At 42.0% G+C, this 11,201-nt stretch overlaps 1 protein-coding gene across 10 annotated transcripts in view; it reads right to left on the bottom strand.

Moving 5' to 3' along the window:
• Nucleotides 1–11,201, bottom strand: part of pdzd2 (PDZ domain containing 2) — an 88,832-nt gene that overhangs the window by 19,385 nt on the left and 58,246 nt on the right. For 4 of the 10 annotated variants that reach the window (XM_052068134.1, XM_052068133.1, XM_052068128.1 and 1 more), the window contains 5 exons: nt 10,545–10,632; nt 10,341–10,417; nt 9,181–9,337; nt 7,420–8,192; nt 5,295–5,439 (listed from right to left, as the gene is read on the bottom strand). In XM_052068134.1, coding sequence (XP_051924094.1) covers nt 5,295–5,439; nt 7,420–8,192; nt 9,181–9,337; nt 10,341–10,417; nt 10,545–10,632 — 1,240 coding nt within the window. Of the gene's footprint in view, nt 1–3,102; nt 3,165–5,294; nt 5,440–7,419; nt 8,193–9,180; nt 9,338–10,340; nt 10,418–10,544; nt 10,633–11,201 lie in introns of all 10 variants that reach the window. The other 6 variants (XM_052068137.1, XM_052068138.1, XM_052068131.1 and 3 more) reach the window with 6 other exon arrangements.

Here is an 11,201-nt window from a genome sequence, read left to right as displayed (position 1 = left end):
GAGCTAAACATCTCTTTATTTTCGCGATAAGCAATGAAGATGAACAAAAAGTTGAACCAAGCAACAACACTTTTGTGGGCCGAAGGCCCACCTTACCAGCCTTCCGCAGGAACTAGCTGATGAGCCGCCCGGAGGGCGGCGAACCACCACCTTACCAGCCTTCCGCAGGAACTAGCTGATGAGCCGCCCGGAGGTATATTTGTGAGATAAGTATGTGTGCATCACCAAGGTATCATGTGCCAAATCTCGACTGCCTAAGAGCTTATTCAGACGACTGTTTTCAAGTGCATGCATGAAAACCTGAATGCTTGAACATGGTGCATGTTCAAGCATTCCCCATTGTGGGACAAATAAAGGATATCTTAATGTTATTGCCAATAAATAATGAGCACAGAAGTCCAATAACAAAGCACAGCTCCGGTTCTGGACTGGGGCCGTTCCTTCCAATTACACTTTCCGATCTCTCACTGGCATTGACCACAAATTGTAAACATTGAATTTCCCCAGCAGAATGAGGAATTCCCCATTGCAAGTGCTCAACCACGTCCCAGTGATCCACAGGAACGAAAACCCACATCTCTTCTTATTGTACCCGGGAAGCAGGCCTGGTCACCTGGTGACATCCAGCCCCACCTTCAGCTCCTCAGTAACTAGTGTCCCTGTGAGGGAAAACATCATCCAGTCGTGCTTGTCTTCAGAGGCAAATCTGAGCTCTGCTTCGTCTGATCCATGACCTGAGACCACACAAATCCCTCCACCAGTAAGGTCACACTTTGACGTATCCACACAATTTGTTTTTTTATCCATCAAGAACGTTCGTAACAAATATGTCTCGACGGGGTTGCACTTGGCACGATTTTTTTTTTTTAATTAAAGTGTTACCTTGGCGCCCCAATTCCTCCCAAAAACCAATAAAATCTGATTGGCAATGAATGGGACAAAATTATCCGTGCTTACCATGCGCACACCACTTGATCCAGCCCCTAACAATGTGGAGGAGCAGTGGCTCGATTCTGAGCTCCCCCGGCTGACCGTGCTTCACACCCTCTCTCTAAGGGAGGCCGCTTGTCAGCGGGATCTTGTTCTTTCAGTCAGGGCCCACAGCATGTGACCATGGACCAGGGTAGAACATAGATTGAGAAATAAATTGAAAACACTGCCTTTCAGCACTGCTCTTTACTCACCACATCGGACTGATACAGAGATCACATCACTGCAGATGCTTCACTGATTCCCCTGCCCATCTCCCGCTCCATTCTTCTTTCACTTGTGAACAAGACCCCGAGTTATTTACACTACCTCTACTTGGCAAAGGATCTCGTCCCCGACCTGCCGAGGGCAATCTTCACTTTTCCGTCTGAGGACGATAGTCTCAGTTATGGAGGTGCTGATGTTCATTCCAACTGCTTCATACTTGGCTGCAAAATGCTCAAATGAGAGTTGGAGATCCTGGATTGATGAAGTCAAATTACCACATCATATACAAAAAGGAGGGACGTGATACTGAGGCCACCGACCCCTACCACCTCAAAGCCTTGACCGCACAGAAATTCTGTCCATAAAGTTGATGAAATGAATCTGTGACAATAGCACCCCTACCGAAGCCTAACCCTCACTGGAAATGAGTTACTACCGGCAATGCGGACCAAACTCAGACATCGGTTGTACAGGGACTGAACAGCACGTATCAGGAGGTTCGGTAACTCGTACCCCAAACCAACTCCCACTGAACTACCTGAGGCAGAGATGAAAGTGGACTTTGCACTTTTCCACTTTTATTAATATTTTTTTATAATATGTGTGTGAGTGTACACACGCACACTTGGTCGATCACGCATGAATTAATTTACACAAAACGCTATTCAAATACTCGACATTCAATGATGAATCTTCCTTTTGTGTGCACACATGCACCCTTTGTGGCCTCTGTTCTCGCCGAAATTTTAAAATCTCCGAGATATGGCGAGGCCATGAGAATGTGAGGCGAGGGTATTACTGTTGTGGCGACGCCATTCGAGCGAAGCACGCCTCAGCAGTAGATAGTCCGCTGCTGTATGCTGTGCGTGCATCAGCGCGAACATGTACGCAAGCACGTCTTTTGATTTCAACCAATCAGCGCCGACGCAACTGACGTCACACACGACAAAAGCTAAGCTAAGCTAGCCGAGACGACACTCAAAGTCGGACGGACACGTTTTTCTGCCAATCTGTGTGTTTCCTTTTTTGTCCAAATATATATTTTTACGACAACAACTGTCTTGTCCACTGCGTCTTTTATTCGTTCCACTGGGGTTTAGCAAGTGTGTAACACTCGTCTCAGTGTGACGAGTGTTAGTGCCTCAACATGGCTACGCTCGTGAAAGCAAAACAACAAACTCAGAAGCGTGTCAACTAATATCCGAATTAATTTTAGGCAATTGTTCCTCAATTCTCCGGAGAAATTTTCATTAAAATGTGAAAATCTGGAATTCTGGGAAAATCCGGAGGACTTTCATCTCTGCTGAGGGACACGGTCAAAACGCTTTCTATGAGTCCACACACCATGCACCCTTGAACACCCTGCTGCGGGTGTAGAGTTGGTCCATTGTTCCACCACTGGGACAAAAACCATCCTGCTCATTCTGAACCTGAGATTCAATATCCTGATGTACCCTCCTTTTCAGCACCCCTGAATAGACCAGGGAGGCTGATTCGTGTGATCTCTCTGTTGGGGGACCACGGTTATGGATCACTGTACACTGCGCAGCACAACAAAACAAATGAAAATACTTTAAGATGGTACTCACAGAGAGGACTCGAGAGGAATGCATTCCATGTAACCAAACAAATTAGTTTGTAACTATCGAATCATTTTTCAAGTCCTCAAACACTGAAAAGCTATTTACAGTCAATTAGTTTGCAACATAGAACATAGATCGTCCTTTCACGTTTCTTTCAAATGGAGCATAATTTAAGAGAGAAATCAACAGGCTTGACATCTGGGCATCTAGCATGCACACATTTTTGCAACTCTTTGTTTTACGTTTGTATGCAGCGAGTTAAACTACAGGGGGATGCTAGGATTCACTAGTAATAGCAAAATATACAATGTAACATAGTCACCATGGATGGATAGCCAGATGCATGGAGGCTGGTTTGGGGAGGTGAGCAAGGGAGATTTAAACCTAAATTTTAGGGCAGCATTTGAGGGAAGAGATCATTACAGGGTTACGGAGTAGAATTCTGGTGTGTGTGCGTGTGTGTGTGTGTGTGTCTGTGTGTTTTACATAGGCATTTACAAAATCACATGTGGCTCTTTGTCTTTGGGACAAACAGGAGCATAGGAAACCATTGTAGTCTGGCTGAAATGATACTGTGGTTAAGAACAAAGGTACCGCAAACCACAACTGTTATTGTATTTATTTCACATCGCATTTCATGACAGTAGTACCCAGTACTCGTGACTAGCGGTGAGACGACCTCCAGATTCAATTGAAATCACAACACTTGTGTGATGATTAGATTTATATCACGCTATATTTATAACACTGCGATTTGCGATTACATACAGTATAACGGTTATTGGTATTTTTCTCAAACAATACATTATTTTCTTTAAATATGTTTTGAAATTCTAAACATAAACCATAAACAATACAAAAGTTTAATTATGTATTTCAATCAATGCAGCCAGATGAAAGTCAGTCACTCTTTCTGAAATTTATTCAGATGACGTAATTTATCGGCCGACCAGAAGTAAACACACCACCGACCAAACGTGAAAGTGTTGTGTGCATATAGTCCATTGGTGTGGCCTCCCCAGTCTATGCCATCCAGGCTCAGTCAGCAGTGGGCAGTGTGACCCGTGGTTGCATTCCTTAGTGCATAGGTGTTAAAATCAAGGCCTTGGGGCCTGAACTGGCCCGCCACATCATTTTATTTGGCCCATGAAAGCAAATCAAGCATGTCAACTTCCATGATGCTTGCTGAAGTCTGAACAAAATTTTAAAATTGTCAAATATAATCCATACGAACAGAGATATTGCAAGCATTTTATCAAAGCCCTTATTAGATTAACGTAAACACTGTTTAAAAGTTATTTTTTTGGATTTCTGATTTAAAAACTAGTTATCCATGAATTTGTTGTGCGCTGTGTATGTTATATGTGGAGATGATGAAACATTTATCTGGTTTCATAAAATTCACATTAGTCACAACGACCCTCCAAGGGAAACTGTGACAAAAATGAGTTTGACACCCCTTGCCTTAGTGGTTAGTGTGTAGCAATGAAGGCACATATACAAGTTCCCCCACACATGTGCAAGTTGCTGCATGCAAAAATACACATCCATACATGGTTTTGCTGCAATTGTGGCCTACGCAAGGAATTTTAACGTAAATTTTAGCTGTGTGTGTTCAATGCACTACATGTTTGCACTGTGGTTGAGAGAGGAAAGTAATTTTATCTGTGCTGTTTGTTACACATAGAGTATATTTGACAGTAAAAGCTGGCTTGACTTGAAAATGAAACAAATCTGTGTTCTTTCTTACAGACCTTCATGAATGGGTTGTTTTGAGACCTGGAAATATATATTTTTTAAGATAACTGTTTTAAAGTCTATCAATCTATCTATCTGTCTGCTCATCTGCCCATCCATCTATGTATCTGTCTGCCTGAATGTCTTTTTGGAGGGGTGTAAAACTAATTTTTTTGTGGGCCAGATTTTATTTGCAGTTTCCCTTCGAGGGCCATTATGACGGAAACTATATAAAGAAGTCAAGAATAACGGTTTATTCACCTATTGTTTAAGTTACTGAAATGAGGGGTTTGTTAAAAAGAAAATGCTTACAGTATCCGTCTTATTTATTACAAATTAGAATTTTGGTTGAGATTTTAGCAAGCATCATGAAAGTGGACATCTTTGATTTGCTTTCGCAGGAAACATAAAATGAAGTGGCGGGCCTGATATGGCCGGGCCTTGAGTTTGTCAGGTATCTTAATGTATGACACATGCAGATCAAGTTAGCAAAGATGCACAATTAATTTTGTGGGCATCCAGAAGTGTCCCTTGCTTGGTGGTCCATAAACCCAAGTTTTTATGGGCTAAGCTACTGCCATCTTAAAAATAGAAATGCATTAGTGCTACTGCCCTCACCATTTATTACGTTTTTTTTCTCCAATGTAAATATGTGTGTGTGTGTGTGTGTGTGTGTGTGTGTGTGTGTGTGTGTGTGTGTGTGTGTGTGTGTGTGTATGTGTGTGTAGACAACCCCCCCCCCAAAAAAACTATGATTTTGTAAGACTTGGGTTGTACCTGAGACAGGTTTTTTAACATCCAAAGACAGTGTTGTGGGAAGGTTATGCATGAGTTCACATAATTCCTGGTACCCACAGGAGCTCACCACTTTTTCAGCAATGGTGACAATCTCATCACCTGGACACAAGACTCCTTTTGATTCCTGGAAGTAGGACAGCAAATGGCATAATGGTCTCATGAGTGGGGATCGACTGTTGTTTGATGTTTTCTACCAATTCATTGGCGTAGGAAATGCTAGCTAATTGCATATTGCAGTTGCCCCCCCCCCCCCCCCCAAATCAAGGCGCTCAAGCTCTTTCATCGTGGTGGAGAGGTGACTCATGGTTGGCTCGAAAGTGCGTTCACGGCATCGTTTTTGCCATGCCCAACCGATCGAGAAAACTGAAATGGTGAAAATTTGTTTGATGATAGACCTCTGCAAATTCAGTACTTAAGCGTTCTCAATCTTTGAACAAATTTTCAGCAATTATATTCAAACATCCATCCATCAATTCATTTTCTGAACGGCTTAATCCTCACTAGGGTGGCGGGGGGTGCTGGAGCCTATCCAAGCCGTCTTCGGGGAGTAGGCGGGGGACACCCTGAACCGGTTGCCAGCAGGGCACACAGAGACGAACAGCCATGCGCGCTCACACTCACACCTATGGACAATTCAGTGTGTTCAATCAGCCTGCCATGCATGTTTTGGAACGTGGGAGGAAACCGGAGCACCTGGAGAAAACCCACGCAGGACCGGGGAGAACATGCAAACTCCACACAGGGAGGCCGCAGCTGGAATTGAGCTGGTACCTCTGCACTGTGAAGTCGACGTGCTAACCACCGGACTACCGGTCCGCATATTCAAACATATAGTATAAAATATATTTTATGTTTAAAAACAAATCTCTTCAATCACTTTACTGGGTCTTAAAAAATGACACCCTTCATTTCAAGCTACAGCCTTATTACTCCATCTGACACTCATTACCTCCAGTATATTACTAACAAATTCACACAAAATTGCGCGAGAGAAGAAAATTATTTTAGACCAGCTCCGAAGCATCTTGCCATATTGCCTTTCCCCCTGCTCTTCGTGGCAAACAGCACCTTGACCAACCTTCTAATTACAGCTGTGCACGAATTGGCGGTGAGTCGAATTGAGTTGGAAATTGGCTGCTGAAAACGAACGCCGAATTAGAATTTTTGGTTTTGAGTCAGAACGATTCAAAGCATATTGGCATGACAGTGGACTGTTGGAATGTCACTCACGTCTCTGGAAGTGTGATTTATCTATGTGGGGAGTGCGCATGTGTGACAGTATGTTTGCACAAACTTTGTACCAACTATTATGAGCTGCTGAGGCAGGTCAAGAAAGACAAAGAACAAACGCAGGGGTCATCAGTCAGAAGGACTCATTTTACATCATGACAACGCAAAGCCTCACACAGCAGCCTCAATGGTGCAGACCATCAACGAGCGGTGCTGGGAACTGCTACCTCATCCCCTTTACAGCCCAGACCTTGGCCCTTCAGACTTTAACCTGTTTTGTTCCTTACCGACATTCACGACTGTTGTGAAAGCGCTATATAAATCAGCATGCATTCTATTGTATTGTATTGAATGACCCTCGTATTCATTCATTCATTCATTCATCTTCCGAGCCGCTTGATACTCACTAGGGTCGCGGAGGGGTGCTGGAGCCTATCCCAGCTGTCTTCGGGCAGTAGGCGGGGGACACCCTGAATCGGTTGCCAGCCAATCGCAGGGCACACAGAGACAAACAACCATTCGCACTCACACTCACACCTAGTGACAATTTAGAGCGTTCAATCAGCCTGCCACGCATGTTTTTGGAATGTGGGCGGAAACCGGAGCACCCGGAGGAAACCCACGCACGCTCGGGGAAAACATGCAAACTCCACACAGGGAGGCCGGAGCTGGAATCGAACCCGGTACCTCTGCACTGTGAAGCCGACGTGCTAACCACTGGACTACCGGGCCGCCCTGACCCTCGTATATTGAACGTTAATTAAAAAAAGCTTTGTAATTTTAATTTTGTCTTCAGCGTACATTTTATTACTTTGATTTTTTTAGGCGGTCTACACTAATAGATGTTAAAATGACACCATAAAATGAGACATACCCTTTCGGCCGCACCTCCAGGCTTTAGCCCATTGATGACAACTTTCAGAGGTGATGACATGATCTCCAGATCCAGGCCAAAAGATTCATCCTTCTTTCTTGTCAGGGTTACAGTCTCAATAGCATAAACACCCAAAATGTCACTTGAACCTCCCTTAATACACTGCTGATTGTTTATCAATCCACTTGCAGTCATGGATTTCTTTCCACACAGTGGGGCATTAGACTGGAATGGATTAGCATTTGAAGCACAAGTAGCGCCGTGGTTTTGCTGCTCAGTGGAGTTGGGAGCTTCAGCACACCACACAGCTTTGGCCAGCGTCACCGCGTTATCTTCAGTCTTGTGGGAATGCTTCGATACATACTGTTCATCTTTTTCCGCTGCTTTGTGCTTTGAAAGAAAACGAATTGGCATAAAGGGTGACTCAGAACTAGGTATTTCATGGCCATTTGGAAAGCCTTTGTGATACTCATTGGAAGAACTATCTAGTGGTAGTGTCACGCCATTGCTTGCACAGATCTGTAATTCCCCCCAATTGCTGCGATCGTCTACTTCCAGTGGCATTGCGGCAACTCCACTTGTTGAGTCCTCATCTTTTCTCAGCTTATTCTCACAATCAATGATCATTCGCTGATGAAGAAGTGGGCTCTGCAGCGATGTGTGACTCAACACAACAGTTGGCCGGCTGATTGCATCCTGAGGATAATTAGATATGACGTGGGTCTTGTCTTGTGATGCGTCACATTGCATTTCGCTTCCAGAAGTGGGAGTTTCTGAGAACAAGAAGGAGCTCAGTATTAAAACAGTACATTTTTTTATGCGTTACACAATTATCTGAACTTGACTTGAGACTTAACATTTTCACTCATTTAACACCAGCTCTTTTTTTCAAATTGATATTTTTGACACTTTGACATAAATTTTAGAACCTACCAAAAGAAAGCGTTAACTTTCGGGGGGAAAAACTCCAATTCTACCTTTTACAATTGCATAGTCTACAGTAGTTGAATATTGTTATGTTTCTTGAAAATATTCATTTTCAAGAAGAAATCTGAGAAAAAGAGCTTTTTGTGAAAGGATGCAGAACTTTCACTTTGGTCTTTTTTGGACGGCATTTGTGGTAGCTCAAATATTTAAACAAGGCTTTCCTACTAAATAGCAACATAAACAACACAAAGAGGGCACTTTTATTGCAAAATAACAGTTTATTGCAAGAAAAAACACACCACTAATGTATGACCTGTGCACAAAGTTTTTATGAACGTTGAGCTTTGTGTGTATGCGTGTGTGTGTAGTTCGGTGCCGGTATTTTGCCATGTTCTCAACACTACACTGCTTCCACACATCACCTCACACATAGGATCGCCATACCACACCCCACACCCACTCACACTTTGTGTGACCAAGATCTGATCAAAGCCACTCCTGCCATCTAGTGGTGATTTATCATCCTAAAATCAGCTTTCAGACACGCTGAGCAGGTTCCCCATTTATTATCATAAAAAAACAACAAACAAACAAAAAAAAGCCACCCAAAATTTATCAATACATTTTGGCACAATTGATCGTGTTTTTGCATTTTTACGTTTTGGCATTGAATGAGTGAAGTTCACATTTTTTTACTCACAATTTATTTAATTGTTAAGAGAAGAACTCTACATCATATCATTTAACATGTCTTGTTATGTTTATCTTGTCAGGTTTTATTCTTTGGTTGTGGGTGCGACCTAAATTGTAATGAAAACATTGTAATCATTTTACCTGGAGGCTGTGATGCGATGTCATCAATGGAGATGTTGCTGGTTTGTTGATTTGCCTCATCTTTAGTTGAGCCCAAAGATTTCGTCAGGAATGGGTGGCTGGTAATATCCGGTGAGAAGTATTGTGATAACTCTTTCTCTGAGCTTAGAGACCCCTGCTGAAATAAATTAGGAGGAAAAAATGTAAAACACGATTTTTTTTGTCTTCAAAGGTTTTCTACTTTCCAAAGTACACTTTTGAAAAACTATATGAATGCATATATTTTAACTGTTTGACCATATTTCCCAAAGATCATTTTGTGTGAATCAATTCAAAACTGAAATGGGATCCTTTTGCTGCATTTTAATGCTTCAAATTCATAATGGCAACCAGTTCAGGGTGTACCCCGCCTACTGCCTGAAGACAGCCAGGATACACTGCCACCCTTGTGAGGATTAGGAGATTAGAGAATGGATGGATACATTTGGAGCAAATTGATTTTTTTTTTTAATGACAGTGTGCATCCCACTTAATTTTTTTTAACAGAAAAACACGTTTCCCTGAATTGGTATGCTAAAATCAACTAATGAATTGGAAAAGAAACAGAAATATGAAACACTTGAATCAGATTTTTTTCTGTCATGATGGAAGACCTTTTAAATTCTGAGATATAGTCCCTTTTTTCCCCCTCCTCTGGTAAAATTGATGAGCAATAAATAGTTGTTTTTCTAAGTGCTTAATTTGAGGGCTGAAACAGATTCATTCTATTGCCATTCATTTCAATGTGGGATATTCCCTACATTTATTTCAAGTTAAAAACAACCTCTCTGAACCAATTAAATTCGTAAGTAGAAGTTCCACTGAACTTGTAAACATATTTCACTCTTCTTGGGCACCCAGCCTTTTTTTAATGTACAAACTAGTGAAATCAGATAAGTAAAATGAGCAAAATGAGCTGTGCTAAAGAAATCAAAAATAAACACAGTGGTTGTGTGTGTGCGTGAGCGTGCTATTTATTGATATGACATTCTCTTTCGATGAAATTGTAAATCCATGGATTGTTTCTGTCTGTATTTTAAGCAGCAAAAATTTTCCACTTTAACGTTGTTGCTTCTGTCTTTGAAAAGTGCTACAGTGATAAATTTTGCTTGCTTGTCCAAAGAGCCTAAATTAAGACTTACCCTACTGGCCGGCTCAAGAAATCTCTTCATGGTCCAACTAAGGCCAGGTGATCCATCTCTCTTACTTGAAAAACCTGCTGATTAATATACAATTAAGAAAAAATGGACATGATGTCTGCAGGAGCATTTATGTCAACAAAGTTTTTAGGGGTGCAAGCCTGAATTAACGGAGAGAGAAATACATTTAGGAAAAAGGAATCAGACCTTGGGAATGAGAAGAATGTCGACTCTTGTTCATTTTGCCCTTGTGTGTGGATTGAGCAATGAAATGATCCATCTCCTGTTCTGATACCTGAGAAAACACATTGATTGAGGCATTTTATCAGATTGCATCATGTGATATATTAATTTTTTTATTTTATTAAACTGTAAAACTTAATAATGTGCCTAAGATGAGAACGAATGTTCGATGTAAAGTAAAATAAAAGAGCCACTGGTGGCCTCATACATCATTGTCACAAACATCGTTTGGTGTCAGGTTGGAAGGAAAACTGAGCTGGGACTTTTTGTCCACAGGAGGGAGACAGAAGCCATTCCACACCGCATTGCCAATTTCAAGTCATCCTGGGAATATCCAACAGAGTTTACAGGCTTAACGTGTCTGGTTGGGATAATGCAGAAAGCTGTGAAATTAAACACCCAATGTCAATGGTTACACCCCTTTGGATTGATAGAAAGTGTTGCTGAAGCTGCAACAGCTGTGAGTGGGCACTACCGACCCTGGAATGTCCTGCCTTGAAGAGTTCTATTGTATCTAAAAAGAGCATAAGCAAATAAATTGCAAGAAGAAGTGATACAGCCGCTCGTTTCAACCGACTGCTGTCAGACTGCTGAATAAACATATGTGGAAACCTGTAACCA

The sequence above is a fragment of the Hippocampus zosterae genome, chromosome 6 (genome assembly GCF_025434085.1).
Source record: "Hippocampus zosterae strain Florida chromosome 6, ASM2543408v3, whole genome shotgun sequence".
Taxonomy (NCBI): Eukaryota; Metazoa; Chordata; class Actinopteri; order Syngnathiformes; family Syngnathidae; genus Hippocampus; species Hippocampus zosterae.
The sequence above is the reverse complement of the archived record's forward strand: the minus strand, read 5'-3'. Positions and strand labels throughout refer to the sequence as shown.